Raw genomic sequence first — 26,558 nt, 5'->3', positions numbered from 1 at the left:
AGAGAAAGGGCCATGAAAATATTTGTTGAATTTTTTTTTTCTCAGCCAGTTTCTGATAGTTCTTTCATTATTTATTTATGGTTTTTTTAATTGTATTTGAGCATACAGGTATATCTGTATATATGCTGGATAACTATCTCAAATGTGTTCTCATATTATTTCTGTATTAATTTGTGTCACATCTTTGCATAATGTTTCTCTTTTGTAAGTACTTGTCATATACTAATTTCAGTATTAAATTGCTGCATGGTTTATAGATATGATTTCCCATAACTCCATGTTGCTTTTAATTTTTTTTCAATGGAGTTTCATAGATTAAAATAACTGAAGCATGCTTCAGACTTTAAAAGTAATTTATGTTTGCAGAGATTCTGCTTAACATGCAGTCTAGCTTTTTTTAATTATGAAGAACCCAGCTGAGATATAATCTACTTTTCACTATATGTTCTTTATTGCTGAGTTCATTCAAGCCTGTAGTGGATGTGGTGCTGAGAGAGTGCTGACACCAAGTGCAAACACTGCTGAAAAGTTCTTGATAGTTTACTTTAGGCACTTAAAGATTAGTGTATCTCTCTCTATGAACAAGTTTTTCATGCAGATTTGACCTTTACTCTAGGATATAATATGTCTCTTAGTCATATGTTAACACATTTTCCCACCCTGCTCCTTAGTGCCCCATTCATAGTTGTCAGTACCATCCTTCTCTTCTGTTTCATAACCAAAATGAATTATAAAAACTCCACCAGCTTTATAGGAAGGATGGGTTAGAGACGAATTTTCTATTTTTTACCGGCTGATGAGTGTATGTTCCAACTGCTAGATATAATCCTTAATTGTAGAATGTGCTGAACTGTTTAGAAGGATTTTTTTTAAAGTTTCTGAGAAAAGTGAATTTTTAAGGAGCATGCATGTGTATATGTATGTGAATGAGAGCATCAGAACAGTTTCCTACAGTTGGAAATAAAGCAGTTTTCATCTATTGGAAATGTTACAAAAATTCTGTTCAAGATACATGGTTGATTGCTTAGCCATCAGACCAGTTGATGGGTTGGTCTTGCAAATGTTTGTAATATACCTTGAAGAATGTATGTTTTGGGGTATTCATAGAATTGTAGAATGGTTTGAGTTGAAAATTACCTTAAAGAGCATCTAGGTCCAACACCCCTTCATAATTGTTTAAAATATTATTATGTTACTTTACCAATGGTATACAGCTGAGGAGGGATATGTCCCTTTGATGCCTACAGGCAAGCACTTCAAATTCCAAACCAACAAAACTGTGTATCAAAAAATTTTTCTTGCCATTTGTTTGAGTGATTGCATTTTAGGAATGGTTGTATTTGGCTAGATAAAGGCTTCACTTTGCTTCTTGTCCTATCTCCAGCTATAGACACAAAGAGGTTTTCAAAAAGAATAAAACATGACAAGTGTGATACTCTCCAGCAACTTTTGCTTGGGGTATTTTCTGAATTGGATGCAGTTTCTGTGTATTTATCCAATATTAATGTGCTTATTTTTTTGATGTGTACTGGTTCCATCTCCTCTTGATCCTATTGAACACTTAATCACCATGACATGCTTTTGGTGATAGACTCTTTACACGTTGCGTAAAGAATCACCTGCATTCTTTGTTTTGAAGCTGGCTCCTGCTATCTGCTGCTTGCAGAAAAAGCCTTTTTTGGGTAAATAAGAGGTTCCTGAAGTATTTGGTCTGAATGAGGATACTCAGAATGGGTATGTATATATATATATACACACATATATATGTATATATATGTGGGTATGTATATATATGTATATATATATATACACACATATATATGTATATATATGGAACCAGTAACAAATAGAAAAAAATCAAACTCAAGATAGAAATTTTTTAAGAACTTCACTCATCTGATCATGTTGTGTGATTAGAGATGTACCTTGTTTTTACGACAAGAAATATGAGGATCAAATAGCGTGAAAGACTTCTAAATGCATCTGAAGACTGAAATAGCTACACAAACACATGTAGGTGCAATGACATTAAATGGGATGTACAAGTACTAAAGACTGTTTGCTACACTGATCTTGTTGCTGGTTATGGTCTAATCCAGCTTTTGGTATTTTATGTTTTGGTTTTTGGTTAAACTCTAATGCATGCTGTTGGTCTTGGTATTTCCTAGAAAAAAGTAAATGCAGTAGTTTGTGAGTTTTATTAGTGTATTTGGTGCTGTCATACAAATGATCATTAGTTAACTTAATTAAAAAAACCCACTGTAAAATAAATTAAATAACCCTAGCATTATTCAAATGGGACAATGGGTCATGATATCAACCTTGAGGGAAGTTATTAGTTTCTGAAAGGAGGGGTTTAAGTCCACTACTGTTTAATGTTTTCTTTTAATGACCCTTGTGCACTCAGTAAGAATGTGCTAATGAAGCTTGTTGATGTTATAAAATTAAAGCTATAGAGGACTGGGATGTGGTTTTGCTCACTTCAGAGTTCTGCTGTATAGAAAGGAAATGTAATATGTTATTCCATACAAAATTAAAATTCAGATGAGGTTTGTAGCACTATTTCAGGAAAGGTTTTAGTCCTTGCCTAGTGTATAATGGGGCTGCTTATAGTTTCTATTAAGGAAATAGGTGGCACAGTAACGAGTTAGGGAATTTCCTTATCAGACACAGTATTTGAATAAAAAGTGATTTCTTATTTGTCTCCTTGTCATGGTGATTTTGCATTTGAGTTATTCGTGATCGTGTCTAGTGCTTCTTGCTTTTTCCCCCTGCCTCACTGTTGAATGTTCAGTGACCAAAAGCATTAGAAGTAGATGATGTCTCTTGGTCACTAAACATTTACAGCCATGGGAAATGATGGTCAATTACCTACAACTTGGTACAGGTATGAAATTATTGACTCAGTTGATCTTACCTTACAGGCCTTCCTCAGAGAAGTGCTGAAATGGGTTTTGTAGTTATTTAGTTGCATTAGTGGTTGAGTTTGAAGCTTTTAACATGTTTTTTCCCTAATACCTCTGGGAGATGGATAACTAAGATGCTGATATAATAATGCAATATGTATACTGAGTGTAATTGTTTGAGAGTGAACATATACTGAGGGGAAATATGGAATGGATCATGAAAGATGAAGACCATTAGTCTTTTCTTTCAACTATTAAAATAAGCTTTAGGGTGTGTTCAGCTGTGATTTATGAAAATGTTTAGACTAACACCTTCTTTTGATGATGTCTGATGTAGAGAAAAATGCTGAAAAGTATCATGATAAATGCACTTTCTTTTCACTTTTGGCAGCTTCCATCTTCACCAATTAAATTTTCAAGTATTGTTGTGAGCTCTTTAAAGAGCAGAACAACAGATGGACAGTGTCATAAGTGGAAAAAGTTATTTTGCTTTATTTGAGTTTTCTCACACTTTAGTTAAAAAAATGGTTTCAGTTATCATTATATAAGGTAAATATTTAGAACCTGATACTACATTTAAAACTTCTTAGAAGCATTATTTGCATATGCTATTTTGTTTAGAATATTAGAAACTAAAAGGCTTTTGTTTTTCACTAGAATGCATTTATAATATATGATGAATAATACATCACAAGTTCCAATTATTCTGCTTTTAATTCTGACTCTTTGAAAATTCTAATAACATTGTTACAGCTTAAACATGATGAGCATGATAAATGTGATAAGCATGTTAGGCCTGGAAAAACAGATTGAGAAATCAGTTATAATTTCTCCCCTGCTTTTGAAATTTAAAAATACTTTTTTGTTTGTTTGTTTTGCTTTGTTTTGTTTTGTGTGTGTGCGTTGGGGGGGAAGAGGGGCAGGATTTAGGTTGTAAATAACAATGTTGTTTCAGTGTGTGTCTGATCAAACCTTTGTCTCACTGACTGAGAGGTAATTTGGTGACACTGAGCAACAAAAAATGCACTTCGACACTGTGTGTATTAACCTCCTACATTCAGAAATCTGAAATTTATTTAAGACGTATTTCCTGTTTTGAACTTCTAGCTGATGACATCTTTTTTTTTTTTTTTAAATAACCACAGTGATAGAAATACTCGTGTAGATAATCAGTAGGATTATTATTTCATGGAACAAAGAGTAAAAAGTCAAGGAAGTTGATGTGGAAAAAACACATTAAACTTATCTGTCTGCTGCAGAATCAGTCTTCTGTATTAGATTAGAAGAGTTGAAGAGTTTAAATCAAGAGCTGTATTTGTTCTATCTATTTGCATCTACATTTTCCCCAAAAGATGAGGTACACACGTTTACTGCTCTAATTTTTAACAAGGTTAACTTGTTTCTATGTAGTCTAGGATTAAAAAATGTACTTTGTTTTTTAACTAATTTTGTTTTCTTCTCATCTTTCAAATGAGGTCAGCAAGCCCCAGTGATAGGTCATCTGAGTTGGTTGCTTTCCCCCATGTCTCTTGTGGGGCTCAGGCAAAACCCACCTACATGTTTAAGAGGTGTAGAATTTTGCTTAATTCAAGGTTCAGCTGGATTTAAGGAATGTGCAGTGCATGTTTGTCTACCATTAACATAATTTCAGTGTGTTAAAAATGTTACATTTTTTTAAAACACTGTGTGTTAATGGTGCAGTATTTGGATTGTTAACAGATTTTTTTTTTAAATGAGAAGACATGACTATGTGATGCTGAAGTGAGGATTATTATTAGGAAGTGTGTCTACTAGGCTTTAAACTACAAGAGAGCTTCGTGTCTAAGGAATAAGCCTTGCCTTAATGTGAAACAGTTTCTAGCACTATCATGGTTTAATAAGGCAAAAACCATCCATGAACCAGAGCAAATTCAGGGTTATTACATGACATAACAAAAGAAAATGATGGAATCCTTTGTGGAATGTTCTTGGATTTTCTTCTCCCCTTAATATGACCTTAAGTAAATGATGCTGCCCTATTCCTTCATGCTGGCATTCATTGCTTCCTGATCAGCACACAATTAGTGCTTTGTGTGTTGGCTGATGGTGCTGTAAGTTGCTGAAGCTGAAAAGAAAGTGTGCAATTTTGTCTCTGAAAATGCCTCTTCCAAGTTTTGTTTTTATACAACTATTTTTCTCTTCTTTTTTGTCTTTACCCAGGAGTGGCAAAACTCTATACAGAAAAATGCTGGCCTGGCCTTTATTGAGCTTGTCAATGAAGGAAGGTAAGTCACAACATTTGATAGCACCTCTGCTATCATGCCTTAGCCTTCAGGGAGTTCTGTGCCTTGAAACTTTTTAAAAATAATGTTTCTTCTTCCTTTTTGTGTAATTTTCTTTGAGTTTTACAAGCATGGTTTCATGGTCTTTATTACTTCAATTCAGTTCTAATTCTGAATATGGGATTTTGCAGAATCTTAATGCTCTTAAGTTTCATTAAATACTTTGCTTATCTGTGTGTCATGGATTTTCTTTCTCCCAGTCCTTGTGTACTGGTTAATGTTAAAACTATAATTTGTATTCAGCTAATCTCTTGAGAAAGGGAATTTATATTTGAAAGACATTACTGCTAGGATTTGTAAGATAAGCCTCTGCCTCAAAAATTAGATTCCAGTTTGCTCATTTTTTTCTGACCTACCTCTTAAACTACAAAGGAGGAGAGTCCCTCTAAGGGAAAAAACCTCTTATTATTATCAATTAGTTTAATGTTCTATCCATAACTTTATATGTATATTATTGGAACTTATAGAAAATGACAGAGCAGGTGATGAGGCCATGCTCTTTGACTTGCAGTCAGTGTTCAGAACCATCAATATTTTCTTCATTGCAAATTGATTGTTGAGGCAGACTAAGTGCAATATTTACTTTTTATCAGAAGGATTTTTTTAAAGATTAATTAACAAGTGAGCCATGGTGTATTATAAGAAATACCGTTTATTTAAATGAAACTTCTGTTAGTGAGTAGCTTCAGCTAGTAGGAATCTAAATAGAAAATAAATTTTACGTGACTAGCACAGCTACTGAACTAAAACCAGAATAATTTATCTTGTAAATTAATATGCTATATAAATATCTGTTTATCCTTGTAGGAATGGAGAAAACGGCTATTTGAGATTTTTTTTCCTTAAGATATAGATGTTCTCAAGATACATAAAAATAATGGCCATTTTAATGGGTTTTAATGGTTGCATTTCAGTTTATGGTGGGGGAAACACCATTCTGAGGCAGCAAAAACATTTTGCTACTAGTCTTGATCCCAAGGGCCAAGGTAAAGTAACAAGGGTGTTCAGTTACAGTGTTAAGATCTAGCCTATAGTTGTTTCCTATTATGTGAGGCTGACCTGTCTTGACCTTACTTACAAAATGCCTGCTATAAATTTGGCCCTTGATTAATGTTTTATTAGCATAGATAACATAGAGATCCCACACACATGTAAACCACAATGTAAGGTTCATCTGTGTAAGTTGATTATCATGGACAAATCAGTTGCTGAGACTGAGCTGTGCCTGGCAGTTACCCAGTAGCTATTCAGCTTGTCCAGGTCAAGCTTTCTCTCAGTAAACTGTTTGGAATTGACTATTTTCTCTTCAAAACATGCAGTGCCCATCACAGACAGATGGAATCACTCCCCCACCTCCATAAACAACATCAATAACTTAGAGTCTAGCCTGAGCCAGAGTGGTTGTCTCAGGGACAAATGATCCCTTGAAGACTGGGAAGTGTGGTTTTGGTTAGCAGAAAATGTCTGTGTAATTGTTACTTCATTTCATTTCTGACGTGTATCAGAGTTGGGTTTTCTTATAGTTTAGTTTTTTGGTTTTTTTTTAAAGTGGGAACATAACATTCATTATGGTGAAGAGGAGAGGGGATTAATTTCTTAAAAATGGCTCCTTTTATCTGTCTCCATTTTCTTCCATTGCTATTCATAGGAGCCTTTATAGTTACTGCTGAATTGTGGTGCTTTGTGGCTTTTCAGCATTCACTAAAATTAAACTATTATCCCTCAAATGATAGGAGCTGTATTCCAGAACTACTGTTTCCTTCTCTTTATGCAGTTTGCATATTATTTTTCTTGCACATATGCTAACACTTGAACTAAAACATCTCAGACCTTGTATTTTATTCTATTTGCTATTTTTTGGTGTATTTTTGCCGTAGCATTATAGTCTTGGAAACTCCAAAAGCTGAAGTTTAATTGATACTTAAGAAATTATCTGAATGATACTGATTTAGACTTTAGCTGCATAATTATATAATAAAAGCTGAATTTTAAGTTGTCTCTACAAGTGTGCTAGAAAATATGTTAAGGTACTTGTAGAAAGGACAGAACTGGTTCAGCACATAGGGAAGATTGTCTGTAGGGCACCGTGACATGAGAGTTAGAATAAATAAAATCAAGGACTGGAAGAAGTGCCTAGAATTTGTGGAATCACAGAATTGCTCTTGCCTTGGTGGGGGGAATTTGGTCACCCTATAATCTTTGTAAACCAGAGTTTTATTCCCGGTGTTTATTACTAGATTTTTTTTACTAATGATGCAATAGGATATTCCAGGTTGAGGTGTGTTCTGCTGCTTTTTTTTATTGAGCAAATAAGATGACTGTAAAATCTTTCTGGAAGAAGTCTAGAAGGGGAGATGTTAATCTTTTCTTCTACTTGCTTTCAAATGTATTTTTGGCTTTTATGTGAAAGGTATGAATGTACCTCTCTCTCTCATAGCAGTTGGAAGTTTTATGTTTAGGCTTGCCATGTTTTGGCTAGAATTCCCTGGGCAGAAATATGTGCAGAAAGTTTGCCTCTGGGACCCGTAACATCTGTAGTGTGTGTGTGCTACATTCAGAATGTGTTGGTCTGAATTTCTTCGTGTTCATAAGTATTCCACAGAAGAGTTGCTCCCTGCCTTTCCAGGTAGATCACGCCCTCTTTATGTTTAGAACAGTATTAATTAGTTGGTGCCCAGTGAAATTTTGAGTCTTGAACTGAAAGATCTTTAAACAGGAGGCTGGTATGTGGGAATATGGAACTGTAAACCTGTCTAAAGCTAAATACACAACTGAAGTCTTGAAATCCAGGTTATATGCCTAGTAAAAAGAAAAAAGCCAGCATAGAAATCCAGGAAGTTACAGAATGTAAATGAAAAGGTAAAGGAGCAGGTATTTGGAGAATAACCTCTTTCTGTGCAGTAAAATACACTTAAATTTCAATACATTGCCACATTTAACATTAATCTGGTTTTAATAAAAAAGTAGTAAGTATTGTTCTCTGTTATTGTAGTGTCTGGGAACACTATTAATGCTTTTTGAAACCTTGTTAAAAAGGTGCCTATACCCATGGCTCCTGCATGTACTGAGCCATCTGTGCAGCAGAAGGATAGGTTGAGAAATGTTTTCCTTAGCCTGCTGAACTTCTGTCAGTCTGGATTTCATTCTTTGTGCTTGCCTTTCACCTTTGGGTCCTCCTTTAGGCAGAGTCTGTTTTGGAGCCTGAACCCGAGAACCTACTGGTGAGGGAATTTTTTCACCAGAACCATCCTTTAGGTGGGATCTAGTTCACTGCCATGGCCAGCCCTCTCCTTCAGAGACTTCTGAGGTGCCCAGACTGGTTTTTATTTTGCACCCTGGAACTAATTATGTTTCCTCCTTATGCAGAAGATGGTGGAGCTATTATTTATGAACTAGAACAAGCGCAGCTTTGTTTTATTTCCTTGCATGTACAAATGCCTCTTTTGCTAGAGCCTGATTTCCTGTACTTGACTAGTTACCGAGCAGCTCTTGTGTTCTCTGAAGGTTAAAACTCTCTGCTGTCGCTGTAATTCATTAGCACAATTTAGTGTGAAGCATCTCTTATGCTGGATCTTGTTTTCTGTATCAGCTAGGGCACTAACAAACGTACTTGAGCTCGAGACCAGGCATGACAGTTATTATCCCCTTTGGGGTGATAATGGGTTTGGCATGGCAGGGGTTGAGAGATCAGTCTCCTAAGCATGCTGCAGCAATTATTCTTTCCAATTTTCAGTTGAAGAGACTCTTGAAGATGCTTAATTTTAATTTTCTCAAGCACAGTTTTCTTGGCCATTTGAAGAATCGTAGAACAATGTTCTATGCTTACATTTTTATACACTTGTAAATGAATATTCACTAAAAAAATGTGACAAAATGTTTGGTTTAAAGACAATCTCATTAAACCTGCAGAATATATGTATACTTCCTATCCTTACCTTTGCTTTTTCAATCCTTATCCAAACAAGGCAACCCAAAACATAAGGATTCATGAGTGTATCCATGTTCGTTTTTCTATAGCTTTTTTTTTATTGCCACATTCTTTGTTGTCTAATGAGGAATGAAATCTAATCAAAATTCTCCCCTGTATATCAGAGCATTTTCTAATGTGTCTTCCAGTGTAGCTGTAAACAGTTTTGTTTATTTTTCTTTTCCCAGAGGAAACTTGCAAGGGATTTTGTGCTCCCTTGGATTAAAAATTATTATTTTTGAGATACTATAACCTTCTATTTAAAATATTTGTTGGAATTACACAATCAATTCAAAAGTTACTGGGAGAAGAAGGAAGGCAAACATAATGCTAATTTAACATCCTCAGGAACTAAGAACTCCATCAGCGAACCAAAAAGAAGTCCCAAAGCTCTCCAGAAACTACCAAATGCAGCTGATATTATTCTCTCAGTGCATAAGATCTAACAGCATAAGCTCTGGAATACTGTAATCATCTATATTTCTGTAGCTGAGGGGGGGTGGGGAGGAATTTAAGAGTTGTACTAACAAAATTTAAACATATGTCACCTGCTGTTCCTTGTCTTAAATTGTATGTATTGCTTTTGACTAATCATGGATGCAAATATTTTTAATATTGAAATACTTGGCAATCAAGCTGGCTGGCCAATTACTTGTATGCTTTCTGAATGGAAAATAGGGGACAGATGTAGGCTGCCCCATTCAATTGTCTCTCACTTGCAGTGCTGCGGTCGCTCTCAAGGAATGAATGTTGGAGGGTTGTGTTGCCATAGGAGTAACTACTGTGATGGAAAAATATTTAGAAAAATACAGCTATTAATGAAAAAATGGATGATAACTGACAGACTTTGTGCATAATTGACCAAAAAAGGCTCAGGAGAAAAATGATAAATGCAGAATGCAGCCAGGTCCAAAGTAGAATTGATTATTGCCAGTCTGCTCCCTTTGCTGCAGCCTCCTTGTCCTGAGGTTCTGATGACATACCCGCACCTCAGTCTTGTTTTGTAAAAAAAAAAGTTTTCCACATTCCCTTGCTTTTTGATTTTTAAAAACCCTTTCTGTATAAGGTGCTTTTTGTAAAAGAGATTTTTGATAGTTTCTTTTCTGAGTCTTGATGTTATTTTTTTGGTTTGCTTACAAAAAAAAGCAGCTTTGTTAATATGTGAATAAGAATACATAAGATTATTAGGTTAGACATAAAACAGCATCATAAATGTGCTGAAAATTAGGAATTGTAGCCTGGATGTGTTTCAGAGGTGGGTAAGTTGACTTGAGTGGGGTCCTTAATGCCACCTAATTTTTTTTGTGTGCATGTGTACGCACTAAGGTATGGTGTGATGTACACAACCATTTTTAAACAAGTTTCTTTATTTCATTGAGTTTTGAAGGGTATGTGTGTGACAAAGGTAGGTTTGGCTTGTGAGAATACCCAATTTGCTGGGTGAATGCAAAACGAAATTCATAAACCACTTTTTAGTTCCTGGGAGTTCTGAAATTTTTTTTAATGCAGGAAATTTTTGATAACATCTGTTTTTGAAGAAATAAATAATTGCAAGAGTAACAAGAAGGTTTCTGTGCTGTATTGTGTGTGCACACATGTACTGTACTATTGTTATCTGATGGGACATTTTCAGAAATCATTTCTCACAGTACTTTGCAGTGGCTCTGGAATGTGAAGACAACAGTTTTCAATGGACTCTAACATGTCCTAAGAGGCCATCCTAGATAGAAAATATTGGACTGGTGCATCCCTGCCTCAGCTGTGTTTTCAAAGTTCTTCATTTAATGAATTTAATTTTCACAGTGTTTCATTTAATTCTAATACGTGTCCAAGTCAGCATTTTGGTGAGTCTGAACAGCTTTGAGGCTCTGGTTTTTTGGTGGTTTTGTTTTTTGTTTTGTTTGGTTGTTTTTTTGTTTCCTATTTTAAGTCAATAATTTTGTTCAGACTTCAGTTTTTAAGACTTTATGAACCAACTATATGTTTTGAGAATTTAATAGGGTATCTGTAAATTATCTGTGTTCCACAAAGCAATTGTAAAGTGCCATTGCAACAGTAATTCCAGCACTTAGCAGTCAGATCCCATCAAAGTCCATGTAGTCAGAGCATCTTCTGCATGCTGGGTTTATGAGGAAGGAGTGCAAGTAGGAGAGGTTACCTTGCTTGGCTGTCTCAGAATTCTCTGTTGTGGAGCAATTAGAACTTACGGTCTCTCCCTCCTGTACTTTGTGATGTATTTGTGCCTAAACAGCTGTTGTCAGTGTTACCTAAGTGTTTTTAAATTTTGACTAAAACTGATAATTGTTACACATCAGTAATACAAACCCAGAATTTGTTAATCTCACTTGTTTTTGCTTTGCACATAGCTTTCTGTTTATTTTTTTGCCTCTTGTACCTCTTAATTTTTGCTTGTTGTAAGGAGAAGCTTGACTTTTTTACCTCTCATCTAAGCATTCAGCAGCCAGAAATCAGAGGAAGACTTTTAATTCTGTGTGTCAAAGTTTTCCAACATAACAATGAAAATCAGTCTATCTCATGTATTTGGCTGGAACTCCTTCTCTCCGTGGTTTAGCACTTCATTCCTGACCCAGCAAAATATGCAAGAATATATTTAACTTCCAGCATGGAATCTATCCCCTTGCTTGTTTTTACTAGGCTGCTCATCTTTTCGAAGTTAAGCATGTGTTCTAAAACATTTTGGAAAAAAAGTCTGTCTGAGACCTTGAGTCTGGTGTGTGTGCACTGCAAGCTGTAGAGTGGCCCCCAATATCCAAAGTCTTTGCATTCATAGATAATGTCTAACTTCTACAATATGTGTCAACCCACATTCTTCTTGTATTAAGATCAGGAAAATAATAATTCAATAGCACGTCATAAATAGAAACAAATGAGAAGAGAATCTATCAGGAAGGTGGAGTGTAAATCAGAACATTAAACAGCATTTTGATGTTGAATAGTACTGAAAAAAATTAGCAGATATGAGATTATATAAGGCAAGCATGGTCCAAGGATCTTCATACAGAGATTATGAAGTGTCAGCAAGAAGGAAATTATTAGTCTTGAGATTATCTTTAAGCTTGGCTGTGCATACTTTGAAAAAGACAAAAAATTCAATCTGTCTGTTTACTCAAAGAAAGAAAAGCTGTCCTTTTGCTGTAAGAAAAAGTATTTAATGTGTTTTAGATGAAATTTGTATTTAACTGAAAAAGAACTAATGTAATTTAGTTTCTGGGCAAAAAAATCAGGGTTAAAACATGCAAATAGTTTGGAAATTTGTTTGTTTGTTTGTTTTGTGTTTGTTTTACTTGACAGTAATTGCCTTATTATAAACTATTTTATGGGAGTGTAAAATACCTTTATGGTCTGGCACAGGTTTCCCAGAGCAGCTGTGGATGCCCCATCCCTGGAAGTGTTCAAGGCCAGGCTGGATGGGGCTCTGAGCAACCTGGTCTAGTGGAAGGTGTCTCTGTCCATGGCAGGGGGTTGAAGATTATTCTTAAGATCCCTTCCAACTGTAACCAACTTATGATTCTATAAGCTTCAAGCCTTAAAAAAAAGAAGCTTCTTTCTGGAAACTCTCCTACAGTGCAAACAGAAGGTAGAGACTTGATGGAGGAAATGAAATAGTTTTCAGGAAGACATTCATGATCAATTTGTGTGGGAGGCCAGAGCAGGAACTAGCAAAGACCATTATGATCCTTTAAATCCATGAAGTGCCACTTAGTGTCTTAGTGAAGAGAATTAGATGTTTCTAAACATTTTTTTTCCTTAGAAGGAAGTGTTTGTCCCTCAGATTTACCTGCTCTAGGTAATTCAGTTTATAGGCTCTCCCACATGTACAAAATGTGTTGTGTGTAGTTTGGAGCTGAGCTAATTCTTCAGCAAGAGCCACATTCCTGTCCTTGCCTCAGCAGTGGTCTGCTTGCCTGGGAACAGTTGTTTTATTGAGAGCAGTGAGCTACACATAACAAATTTCTGTTCAACATTTTGTTTCCCTTAAATGGAAAGCTAGCAGCTGCCAAGGTTCCCAAAACTTGTGTTTAGTAGGTGATTAAAACTTCATTTTAAACATATAAGCAGAGGTGTGTTCATTTATACAGGTGCTGTGAGCTCATGCTTGCCTTTGATTTTCAATGATGGCTACAGACTCCTCTATTATATCATGCCATCATTATATTTATGTAAAGATATATATATATATTTATTTTTGTGAAGTTCCATACTTAAGTGCTAAATTCAAAATAGAAATCTGAGTGGTATGCCATATATGTGGATACTGTTTTCATAAAGGAACTACAGATGACTGCCCTAGATGATAATGCAACTTGAATTGTTTGTTATAAGAAAGCTAATTCAAGCATATGTGATGTTTGGAAAAGGTTGAACTGAAAAGAAAGATTAAATTTTAAAAGCTCTTAAATAAACTAAACTAAAAAAAAAAAAAAAAATTGTGTTTCAGTTTCATCTACCTGGCCTTACCCCTGTGTGGAGTATCGTAGAGAAAGTGAGGAAAGTATGTGGAGTATAAGGAGAGCTGGGGGTGACAGAAGAGACAACTGATGCATGAGAGACAAAGCTTTTCCTGGAACTTGAAGTGTATTTGTTTTCACTAGTACACTTCTGGTCTGTTTGAACAATGTTGTTCTTGTGTGAGGGAATGCAGTTCTTTGCTTTGTTTGGAACACATCCATCCTTTCTGGATGTGTATAGCAGGTGCTGGGCTGCTTACTGGTTATGTTTGGTCGATAAAAAGGAAAACCATGTTGTAAAGTGTTAAAACAGTTATTATATAGGGTGATTTCCTAAACAGATTTAAGAAAAGTGGGACTTAGAGTGCATAATTAGTGTTAGATTAAAAGTAGACCTTTTAGAGGTCAGCTGGTATTTTTCAAAGTCCGATCAAGCTAGCAGAAGATACTGGTATTGACAAATTCGGGGAATAGAATGGAATACTGTCTGACTGTTGCATGCAACTTGCAATATATGATATTCGAGTACATGAGCATTTGTGATCCCATTAGTTTTTTTTAACAGTTCTTAGTTCAATAAAAAAGTTTATTTAAATGCTTACATGTCAGATTTGAGTGTGCTACTGGAGATCACGGAGAAAGAATCACTTGGAGTCTGCCCAGACTATGCAATTGCTTACACAATTTCTTGTTGCTGGTTTGTCACTAATGCATGCTGATAAATGGGCAGAATTGTATGTTTGTTGCTCAACAGCTACATCTATTCTAGCAGTGACTAAAAATAAAAAAAAAAATAAAAGGAATTGTGGTGTGGCTTTAAACTAGCAGCTTTTGTACAAGCCTCCGCAAACAGAAGGCGATGTCATGCCTCAAACAGTGAATTGTGTATATTTCTTATTTCAAGACTTGATCTATGGGGAGAAACTAATCCACCAACTTGGCTGGTTCCTGAGCTGATGGCCTCATGTGGCTGCTGTGGTGCAGTTTTCTGAGCCTTGGAATGAGAGGGGCAGTGAACAATGAGCTTCAGGTGTTCTTCTGCCTCTGGATTTCTTCTCATGGGAGCAGGCATGTGACCTGCAAATTGTCCTGCAAACGTGGCATTCTGAAAGCATAGCAAAAGAGACAGCAGAGCATCACTCTTTCCAACATACAGTAAGAGACAGGTGGAGCCTTATTTCAGATAAATAAGTTATCAGGGTTGAAATTAATATTGGATGCATTAGAAGACATCCTGCATAATAAATCCTGTGGTTGTAAAGAAAGCCTTTCAGTGCACTCTGAACTTGTTGAAATGTACTTCAGTTTATATGTGCAAGGAAAGCAAGTGATTTTATGTTCTGCTACTCCTTTTTCTACAACTGCATGCCTTACCAAAAAAAAAAAAAAGGTTAAATAACAGATGTTTTAAAGAATTAATCAGTAAAGCATGTCATGGATTTATCTGGTGTATCTTTGAGTGATCCTGTGCAAATGTGCGCCTTCTAAAACTGTGGCTTCTGTATAGCCAGTTTCAACTTCATGAATGTCTTGGTTTGGAAGACAGGTGTCTGCTGGGGAGGGCAGGAGCCTCCCTTGGAATGAAAATGTAGACCTCCTCCCTCTGAATTATTATAATTTTGAAATCAAGGGGTTCTCAGGCAGAGATCTGGGGATAGGAATTACAGTTCTTTAATAGTGTGTATAACAAGGCAAACAAACAACAATAACTACAGCATTAGCAAGAAAACAGAACCAGGGGCCCCGTGACAGCTTTCTCGGCTGAGAGGGATGGAGGAGAGGTTTTGTTTTCACAAACCCCTCGGGCAGTCAGTCCCGGTGCTCCTGCAGGGCTCCGAGGAACAGTCGGCTGGAACAGCAGGGATGAGCTGAGATCCTGGGCTGGTGGCTGAGGTGGATCAGCAGCTCCGCGGCGGTGGCTGGCACTGCCACACGTCCCGGCAGGACAGGGGGTGCGAGGCCCACCAACAAAGAGGGGAGAAGGAGAAGAAGCAGAAGCAGCAGCTCCGTCTGGGTGATGGTGAATTCCCTTCTCCCAGCCGCAACAGCTCCCCGCGAGTGTTCTGCTCTGAAGCTGAAGAAACCAGCCAGCCCCCAGCTGCCCCCTCCCCACTGGGCCCAGCCGAACTCTTTGTGTTTTTCAAGCACCCACGAAGTACCAGGAACCCGGTTTTCCCTGCCACTGATGGGTAAAAATTCCATAGGTGAGACAGAACAAAAGGACGGACACCTAATCCCCCCAACAATGAATCCCAATGTAACTAATTAAAAAGGAAATGTTTTTAGTAACAGTATGTGAACTCAGAGAATAATTGGGTTGTAATTCAATCTGTCAGCTCTACTGCCATTCAGGGTTTATTAAGGCCTCAGAAATCTCAGTTTGAATTACTGCTTTATTCTGTACATAACCTGGAACAATGTATATCTTAGCATTTCATTTGTGAGGCTGAGAATGTTTTATAATCCTGAAAATATTACTTAAATGTATTCTTACTGTAAAATTTCAATCTTGCATTTGGAGGAAAAACCATATTGCATTGCATTTCTTTAATTTAGATTTTTCATCAATTGTGTTAGAGCTTTAACAGTAGATGTTTATTTACAAAAACTGCTTACTTTATATTGTGGTGGGTGTGAAAGATTTTTTTTTATGTATCTCTATTTCACGTAAAACAAATTACTGTCTGGAGTGTTTACATTTTGTTTAATATTCACTTTAGCTTACTGTAGAAATACAACTTTAGTCATTGGCACAGAATTACCCTCCAGCCTTATTTATACTGTTTTCTTAGCACAATAAAGTCACTCATAAGAGCCCAAAATATTTGCATATATATATATATATATATATATATATACATATATATATACATATATATACACTGTATTTCCAGTTCTTTGTTTTTGGAATTCATTCTCTTAAGGCAGTTCTTAAATCTTCTTTGTCCTCAGGCTGCTGAGTCAAACCATGAAGGAGCATCTGGTACGAGTGGCTAATGAAGCAGAATTTATCCTGAGCAGACAGAGGGCAGAGGATATTAACCGCCATGCTGAATTTGAGGTAAGAAAGGAAGTCTTGTTTCAAAAAAGCAAAACACAAAAGCATAACCGTCCTATAGTTTAAGGATTTCAGGCTGGGATATGGACTTAGCAGGCCTCAGGCCTTTCTACTCTGAAGGATGCTTTGCAGTTGTAGGGTGATTTGAGAAGTTTGCCACCAGCTTTGATGGAAAAACAAGATGAGCGGAGCAGCTCAGAACTTGTTGAAGTGTGCACACTGTAGATTGTAGGAGAAAGACTTTTATCATACCAGTGCTACTCTTTTCCGTTTAGCAAATTTCACTGTATGTGTTAAAGCTACTTAGCATCACAGTCAAGATACAGGTCTGAAAAAACCCACTTTGCTGAAGATAAGTGGTAACAGCCTGTGAAGTGCAAAATGAGAAATTGCTTTCCTTTTTCTTTTTGTATCATATGCTATTTAATCCCTCTTTAAACCCATTCTCTTTATGTTATACATGCCTCAGTGTGGTTTAGTTATGTTTTCATATTTTCACCCCTCTTAAGGGAATCTAAAGCAAAACGAGGGTCTCCGTTTTTGTAATAAACTTATATTACTTCTAACAAAAATGCAAGCCTGTTTTCTGAATCACTTTGGTCATACCTCCAATTTAGGATCTTGATAACATTGCATATCAGCTTTCCCTGTGCTTTAATTATTGAGTAAATGAAAATTAAGCTAAATCTCTCTCAATTCACTAATACTCTACTTAAAGAATACTTTGTCTTTCTTCTGACATGTGATATTACTTGTGGTTTTGTTTTTAAAATGAGGCATTAAGAGATTGAAGGCACATTTGTGCTTAACGTATTTCTAAACTGTTTTCCTCTTAAATCTTTACTTGAAAAAATACTCCCTGAAGATGAAAGCATATTTGTCTTAGACAGTGCTTATGTTCTAAAGGTCATCTGGGTTGGCCCCAGGATTCAAGCTGTGCGTTGTCTAATAACATATCTGCAGTTCATCTAGAGCTAGTTACCCCCTCCTGCAAACAGAGATGTTGGAAGGTATCTACAGTACCGTTCTGCAGTGGTGAAATAGCAGGCATGTTTCATTTATTACATCAAGGGTTTGGCGACAGTCCTGTGGAGATGAAAAGTGCATCCTTTTACTCTGTTGCCTGATAATCACTGGACTGGGACATGCTTGACATCTTCTGCTCTGGATTTATGCAGAAGCTCCATGCATGACATGGTGTTATTGATTAGAAGAACAGCCAACTTTTTTTCCTTCAGATGCAAACTATTCGCAAAGAGGGGTGTGTATATGTAGGAAATGTGAGAGAAATGAAGGGTTCTGTCATATAAATGCAGGCTTTCTGTGAATACAATTGTTCAGTGACAGCTGCACTCTTAGCCCGACTTCAGCCTCAAGATAGCTTTTATGGTATCTGGAATAAATTTAAACAGAGCATCAACTTACATTTTTAATATAGCTCTGAGTTCTGCTGTTACAAGTCTCTGGGATGAGAGTTGGCTGATATTTTAGGCCAATGTTGGTTTGAATCTGTCCTGTCTTAGTGGTGGTGGCTCAAGAGGTTTAACTCATCAGGTGGAACTTAAATGGAAAATGGTGTACTCAAATATCAGCAGTCTGCTTATCCAGTTTAGTTTTGTTTCTGCGCTGGAAAACTGTGATCCAGCAAGACTTCTACAGGTGTAGAAACGGAGGATATACAGCTATTGGGTTCTACCAAAAGTATGAAGAATCTGATGTCTGTGGCAGACTTCAGTCAGTGTTGTGTTCCTTTGTGGAAAGAGGAACTATTAGTCTGTCTGTGTCTGCAGACAATTAACAATCAGAAATTCTGGTGCACCATTTTCTGTCCATGTCTTAAGATGTCATAGCTGAAGAAAGTGAGTAGAGGAATGATCCTATAAGGATCATTATGGAAAATTATGTATATGGACATGTGGGTTTGATAACATTAAAAAATGTTTTGTGCTTCTGGTAATTACTAGTTGCAGGTGATTTTAAGAAATGGATGCGATTGGCATGTGTGGTTCACATTAGAAGAAAGTTTTGCCCTCTGAGTGCTATGGAGAAAGGAGATGAGACTGGTTGATGAGGGATAAAGGCCCTCAGATGAGAAATAAGGAAAGAATTATTACCTGGTTTTTATTCAGACTTGCAAATCTGGTGTTTCACATTGCATATGAAATAATCCATGTTAACACTAGGTCAGCAAGAAATCCAACCTCCAATTTTCTTTTTAAAGATCTTTAGTATGTTTACTGCTACTTGATTGTAATTCTCCATTTCTAAAAGTCATGATGAAGATGAGCCTTGCAATATCTGAGTCAGATTTTGAAGAGGTTTGCACTATACATGCAAGGACAGTTTAGAAGTAGAAGGCAAATTGGATTTTACTTTTTAAAACTGAAGTCTGGTATTTGGAGCACATAGAGGCAGGAAAAGGGGAAATATAGTCAAGCTTCATAGTGAAGCTCTCTAGTTATGTATAATAGTATAGATTCAGTTATAAATGGGGTAAGGATGGTCATTGTAAGAGGAAGGGAAAGCCTAGGAAAATAGGTAATACAGGAAAAGCACTGCTGTGCTGAAGACTGCATCTTAGAAATGTGATGCAAGAAAGTAGTTGACAGGTGATAGTTTATAAGTTGCACAGGGTGCCACTCCTGTTTGGTTCTTAATTCATTGCAAGTACAGGAGAGATGTTTTCTGTCCAGAAGAGGTTTGAGAAATGTCTACCTATCATTTTTTTTTCCCATACAGGAGGAGACAGAGAAGCAACAGCAAATGCAGCACATGTGAGCTTTGCTGTATAATCTGAGGTTGGGCTTTGTTCTGTCTCTGTGTGGTGGGACCCTAAATTGGTAAAATGATGGAGAGGAACCTTTTTCATACAGTGGCATGGCCAAAAACATGGGAAAAATCTCGGAAGCAAGGACAGTTTTGGTTTTGTTTTCTTTTTTTAGGCTTGTTTCAGTTTGTGCTGTAACTTTGGATATGCAGTAAAACTTCAGTGCCCCAGCAAGGTAGATTTAAACTTGAAAGGAATAGAAAAGAAATCCTTTCTATTCTACTTCTGTCTTCTCATGGTAATTTTCTCTCTTTCAGAAACTTAAAAAGTCTTTCCACGGCTACCTGTATAAGGAGTAGTTCCATCTATGCATGTAGACATATAGGGAGGTCTCCAGGAAACCTGAGACATGCTCATTTTACAGTGTGATTGTGCCTTAAGGAAGCTTGATGAAGGAATATTCTACTAATTTTGTAATGAAGTAGAAATGAAATACACATTCTTTGAGTGAATGTGGGAATGTGAGCATTTCTAACATGTACCTTATAACCTTAGACTTTCTCCATTGTCCCTGGAATTTATATGTACATGTCTCTTAGGTATTTTTCAAAATCTCACCCTTGGTGTTTGGCAGAGTTGAAAATCCTGAAGAGGAATCCCTTAATCATAGTTTCATGCTACCACCCAAATTGTTTTCTAGAAATGACCTTGAAAAATGTGGTGATTCTCACTGTGTATTAGATTATCTGTGCAGACTGCTGTGGAGTTGGGCCTATGGGAATAATTTGATTTGGTGTGGGGAGGGGGAGGGAATTTTGTATTCTAATTGACTTTATTTTATAATTTATGACAGGAGTGCCCATTGCCTTGGCTATGCCTCCTGTCTTATATAAATCTCGTGCTGTACTTCTGGATGAATATACATATTTATAGAATTCTAAATAAGTAAACCTGCAAGGTTTTTAGGCCTGGACTGTTCAGTGTTTCATCTTTCTAGTGAAGCTTTAGTTTGCTATTGGATGGCACTACTGGATTTAAGCAAAAATCTGTGATACCAAGTCTCAATACTTGAATAAAGTATTTTTTGAAGACTGTTCCAGGACCATGGTTTCTTTTTTTCATTGTTTGTTTTGTCTTGTTTTTCTGGGTTTTTTTGTTTATTTTTTTATGAAAGATTCACATGTAAAGTTAGGAAACGGGGAAAAACATGCAATACAAAACTATTCACAGTGTTATACATTATGGTGTGTGTAGAAGAGCAGCGGAGAGCGCCACACAATAATTTTCCAAAAACTTTCTATAATGGGTGGACAAGGATTCTTCATTCTGAGGAAAACAAATCTCTTGGTAGTTTTTTCAGTAAAATGTTACTGCTACTCTAATTGGCAAAATAGCCTGCTTCCTCACAGTGTCATTTTTGGAAGATTGTGTGGTGTCATCCCCTTGAATTTTTGGTCTTATTATTTTCAAATTCTTGTCATCCATAAAAATATAAAGTGCTGGCATTCTTGTTATTGTCTGTTTCTGTTGATTAACTGAGAATTTCACATGACTTCTCCTTTGCATTTGTTATAAATCATGCTAGGCAGCTAACTTCTCTGCATGATTTCTCTTCAATAATTAAATCTAGCATTTCCAGCTGCTGTAAAATTTGTTACCTTTTTGTGTTCAGTTATGTTTTTTCATGCGGAAGACTTGAACTTCCTCACAGTTTTAATTCTTATTCAGTGTCAATTTACAGGCTGTGGTGATAAACAGAATGCTTTACTTCATAGCTCATGCTGAGAAATGAATCTTAAAACTGGTATTGCCTTGACAGAGGTGGGATGCAAGGCTAGGCAAGCGTTCCAATAGTGACTTGGATGGAGTGGAGGTGTTTGTTTTTTGTTTCCTTGGCAGAAGGTAAAATCCAGTGCTTCCCTTGATGGATAATCTGTATTCCATATCTTTTCCCCTTTGATGCACTAAGCATTAAATGTTGGAATACGTTATTTGTATCAGAGGAAGTGACTAAAAATTACTGCAAGTCAATTCTGGCAGCGTACCCGTTAGTCAAAGGGAATGTTTGAGAGCCCTTGAAAGGTATTTGGTGATCTTATAGTTTCTGTAGAAGATTGTTGCTTCTATATGTAATAAGATAAGAAGTTACTGTGGGAAAGAGTTTTTAATCCTTGACTAGGTCTATATTCTCCATAGTTTACCAGTGTTTTTAACAAAATCTGCTTTGTTATAGAACCTGTACATCAAAAAATCCTTCTGTGGCTCTTGAAACATCCTTTTATATTTAAGTGCTTTTCAGCACCCTTAATAGTAATGTCCTTATTTATTAAAAAAAAATACTCTCTAGTGATTTCAGTGGGAATTCTCTCTGTAGAGTGGGTCAGCAGTGATGGTTCTCCACAACACATGGAGATAAAGCAAGCTGCAGGAACACATCCAAAAGTTGTCATTAAGACTGCAAAAATGTAATGGGCAACATGAAGGAAGTTAGATGTTCCCTCATGATAAAATAACGCTTTACAGATATTGTTATGAATGGGCTTGACTCTCTCAAATTTACATTTTTAAATAAATGCTGCCCTTTGATTTGGCACGTTTAGGTGTTACAGCACCATCTGTCTGTCGGTAGAAGGAAGAAAAAAAAATTGCTTTGATTTCTAAACATATTTTTGAGGTATTATAAACACTCCACAGAGTGCTGAGCAGAATTGGTTTTTTTTTTGTCCATAGGAGGATTAACCAATTTCGTTCTACTGCAATATGTTGTCAAGTTCCACACTAGGAGATGAAATTTCTTTTATTCCTTGCAATTTTTGGGATTGTCTCATGTGAAATAATGGAGACTAATTAAGTGTAATTTGAAAAAAAAATATGCAGGGAGGTAATGAACAGTATTTTAGAATGTTTGAGATTTCAACTTTTTGTGTGCTTTCTCACTTCTTTTACATATTTAACATTTCTACTTATTTTTCTCTTCCTGTGAATGATAAATTTCCTTTTAAAAGGAGGGTTTATCCCCACTTGTAGCTACTGTTACAGATTATTATATTCACTAGAAATTATCAATAAGCTTAAATAATCTACTCTCTGTAGGTCTTTGAACTTATCTTTTGCTGTGGGAATACTTCTAAACACCGTCATAAGATCTTCCTATCTGCCCTACCTCATCCTGTGTTTCTTTAAATATCTTTTTGGCATTCAGATTTGATTACCTGGATCTTTCTTGTCTGTGTCTTGAGTGGCTTATTGAAAGAAATCTCATGAAGCCTGACTTTCTTTACAAAGGCAATGGTGGCTCTTACCAGCTTATTCCTTTGTCTCCTTTTTGCTTTAAACACATCTCCAAGTTTGCCTTTTAGAAATTTCAGACTTGTTGCTGAGTTGCTCCCTGCAGTCTTCCAGAGTCCATTTGGTGTATGTCTTTCCTCTGGCGCTGAGGCAGTTTGAACAAGAACAATGCAGCTCATGGCTGTGCTCATCCCTGAGTTATTCTGGATCACCTGAGTGGACACTGCCTGATCTCAGCAGTTGTTCTCTTCCCAGTTTTCTTTTATAACATCTCTGTTCTGTGGTGGCCATGTGTTCCAGGAGTGCTTTTTACCCTTTGATCTTCTATTAGCTCTGTAGAGACACCTTAATGGGCTTCCTCCTCATGATTTGTTTGAAAAATAATTAAATGCTGACTTTTATGGCTTTATGCAATTGTTCGTCCATCTCTTTTGACCTGCTTCATTCTGTTTTTAAAACTATTGTGCCATAGGTGACATATTTTTCTGTTTCCCTTCTTTGGGGAAGAAAGCACTTACTGAAGAGTGCCATTTTCTTTCAATTCCATTCCAGCTATTTTTGTTTGTTTGTTTTTAAAAAAGCCTTGTTTTGGATGGCATATGTTTCCTTTGAACCCCTAATATTGTATCTTTTTATACAGATTTTGTGTTGTCTATTAAAACATTTTCCATGTTTTTCTGCATCTTTTTATATTTATAATATGAAAATTAAGCTAGTCAGGTAAGAGGTTTCATGCTTCAAATGCAGTGTTCCCATCAGAAATGTTGTTGATCTCACCTGTTCATGAAAAATAAATCAGTATTGTTTACCTTATTTATTATTCATAGACTTTTATGGTAGCTCATGCCAGATAACAATTCTTAAATAATCTGGACTCAGGTAATACAGTGTAAATAGAATGTAATTTTCTAGCAAAGCAAATATCCTCTTTGTGCTTGACTGGATATTTTACTCCAAAATTTCTGTCCAGAGATAACTTATATTGCTTATGTACCTTTTTAAGAACAGTGTCAGGGATTGTTCAGCTTTGAAGAAAAAGCACTGGTGACATTACACATCTCTTCTATGTGTTTTATTGTAACTTGGTTTGATCTAAATGAGAAAGACGTTACATTAAAATAATTCTGATATTGGAGCTGACAAGGTCACAGGAGATCTTCAGGGTCTATATACCTGAAGGTGTTTTTTCTCAGTATTTCAAATGGTAGGTTGGACGTAAATACTCTGCTCAGTTGTAAACTTGAACTTATTTTTATTTTCATTTAGCGTTATTTCTTTCCTGTTATGTGTTTACTATTTTTAGGCTTCACTGTCAGGCCTATTTACCCTATGTCAAAATGTGCATTCTTAAGGAAGATTATTGAAAGGGAAAATGCAGTAACACTCTTCCAGAATATGCTCCCATTCCTCTGCAATTTGAAGTTATGCTTGGGTTGAAAAATATCTTTTCCCTGGTAATGAGTGAGGTTGGATGAGGAGACATGGAGCACGACCAGTATTTCCTAGAGCAGCTTCTGTTCATTACACTTGTGTAATTAATAGAATAAAGCTGTTGCTAATAATGGCTGATGACTGCACTCAATGCTTACAGCTGGGAGGCTGCTCCAAGTGTAGTGAAGGATTAATTCCAATAGCTGCCAAATTATGGCAAGAAAGAGCAAAGATAAAGGGGAACACACTGGCCATAATTTTATATCTAAAATTAGATTATTTTATATGTTTTATTATCTAAGGTGACACTCCTGTGCTATTTCATTATGATGATGACTTGGTTTTCCAAGCTTCTCCTCCAGTTCCTCAGATCTCCTTTGTGACTAAATTCTGAGTAGCTGGGTGTCAGCAAGGAACTCTGTCAATTCATTATTCACTCATTCTGCAGACTGTTTTTTACATATATGTTGGAAAGCCTGAAACAAAATGACAGGAGTTGTACAGTTAATATTAGTTTAACCAGGCTCTTATCTCATATTTTGTCTCCTCTCCTTCTGGAATTTACTGATTCTTGTCATATACCCTTTCTATGTCTGATTTTTCTTTTATTTTGCTTTTGTGATGTTGGTCTAGATAAATCATGATACCATCCCAAAACGTGACTTTTTAAATCAAAGTTGTTTGTTTATATGAGTGGGGGATTTGTGCTTACTGATGTTCTAAGAGCTTTGATGGAAAAAAAAAGGGTTAGAAGGTTAGAGTATTCTTCTGTTGTTATTTGTAGATTTAACATTTCCACTGAAGGTGAAAATATAAATATCAGAACTGTTCTGAAAAAAGTGTTAATTACAGAATGATAATTTAGTTTGTTTACCTACAGAAGCCCTAAACTGTTTTTTGTTTCTGTTAAAATAGAATAGGGAACCAAAGTGTTTTTAATAGCATTAACTCAGATGAAATGTTTTGAACCAGTCTTTATAATTCCAGAATTAGTGGAAACATTTATATCTTTAATATTCTTCCATCAAGGCACAGGGAACCAAATTATTGAAAAGATAAAAATAAATTTGTTTGCTTTCTGTCAGAGTTCATATCTACAGCCAACCTTGATAGAAGACCAGAATGATTTAGACAAGTTTGCTTTGGAGATTCATAACATATGCTTGCTGGACAGAATTGAGTTATCTCTGCTCTGGAGAGTAAGTTATTGTAGCAGGAGCTGACAGAGATGAAGATAACTGAGGGAAATTCAATTACCTTTTAGTGTTTTCCTTCTAATAGGATTCTTAATGTGAAAAAGATCCTTAGATGATGTGCCTGTGTTGCTTTGTGAGATCTGCTTTGATACCTGCTTCCAGAATAAAGTGAACTCTTCTTTTCAGGCCTTCATTAAAGATGAACTATGCATCTGATTGCTAAATGGGTGTTAGCTTTTGATTTAACATATTATCATTTGTAGTCCAGATGTATTTGACAGTCTTTTGGAGGTAGTTTTTGTATATTCTAAACACAATTACATTTTCAAAAGTATTGTTTTTATGTATAAATGTTGTTTATAGTAGCAATTTAAGAAAGAGGTCACAAAATTGTAAAATAATTCCCTATACTCTAGTGCTCTCTCTGCATGGTTTTTCTCTCATTTGACTTTTCCTGGCAAAAGCACCCAAGTTACAAATATTATTTATGACTGACCTGAGTTCAGGCTGTTGGGTTAAAGTCCATCCACTTGACTATAGCTGGATTTCATGTAAAAGCTCTTCAGTTCTGAAGTTACTGGAGTAGACTGGTGCATACAGGTATTAGGATGTTGTTATTTGTGTTAATGATAGAATATTTTTTGCAGTGTCTGGTGGTTGAAATGAATATTCAGAAGTGACTTCATGAAGTCAGCTCACTCTGCAGCTGAATGTACAAGAGCAAACCATGTACAAGTTTGTGTACCTGCAGTATGCACTCATTTGCTGACACACTAAACTACTATCTAGAGCTGTATGTAAAAAGAGTTTATTTTTTAAACTCTGAACCTTACTAGAGTTGCAAAGTGTGCTTTTTACCTGGATGATTTACCAAAGCATGTGCACACTGAGATTTCTATAAAAGAAAGGAAGAACAAGTATCTTCATGTTAGATTGTTTTGCAACCCCAAACCAGGTTTGGATGTGCCTAAAAGACATAGCGTACCTGACCCTATGGAGTAATGAATTGAAATTCTGGTCCATATTTTGAGTAGCTTCTTGTCTTGATCTATGGCTTCTTGGTTAAGTCAGCAGTGATTACCCTCAACATTCTCTTGTTTGGACTAAAATCGTAGTAGGAATAGTCTTACTTTGTAGTTCATGTGGTCTCCTGAT

The 26,558-nt window shown here is 36.1% G+C and overlaps 1 protein-coding gene across 6 annotated transcripts in view; it reads left to right on the top strand.

Annotated features, from left to right (window-relative positions):
* The window catches only part of LRBA (LPS responsive beige-like anchor protein), a 369,063-nt gene that overhangs the window by 111,776 nt on the left and 230,729 nt on the right, over positions 1-26,558 (top strand). For all 6 annotated transcript variants that reach the window (XM_088057132.1, XM_014254789.2, XM_014254786.2 and 3 more), the window contains 2 exons: positions 5,106-5,170; positions 16,616-16,724. In XM_088057132.1, the coding sequence (XP_087913258.1) occupies positions 5,106-5,170; positions 16,616-16,724 (174 nt within the window). The remainder of the gene's footprint in view (positions 1-5,105; positions 5,171-16,615; positions 16,725-26,558) is intronic.

This window comes from Pseudopodoces humilis, chromosome 6 (genome assembly GCF_049639895.1).
Source record: "Pseudopodoces humilis isolate 2021_Gansu_Grassland_sample_001 chromosome 6, ASM4963989v1, whole genome shotgun sequence".
Lineage (NCBI taxonomy): Eukaryota > Metazoa > Chordata > Aves > Passeriformes > Paridae > Pseudopodoces > Pseudopodoces humilis.
The sequence above is the reverse complement of the archived record's forward strand: the minus strand, read 5'-3'. Positions and strand labels throughout refer to the sequence as shown.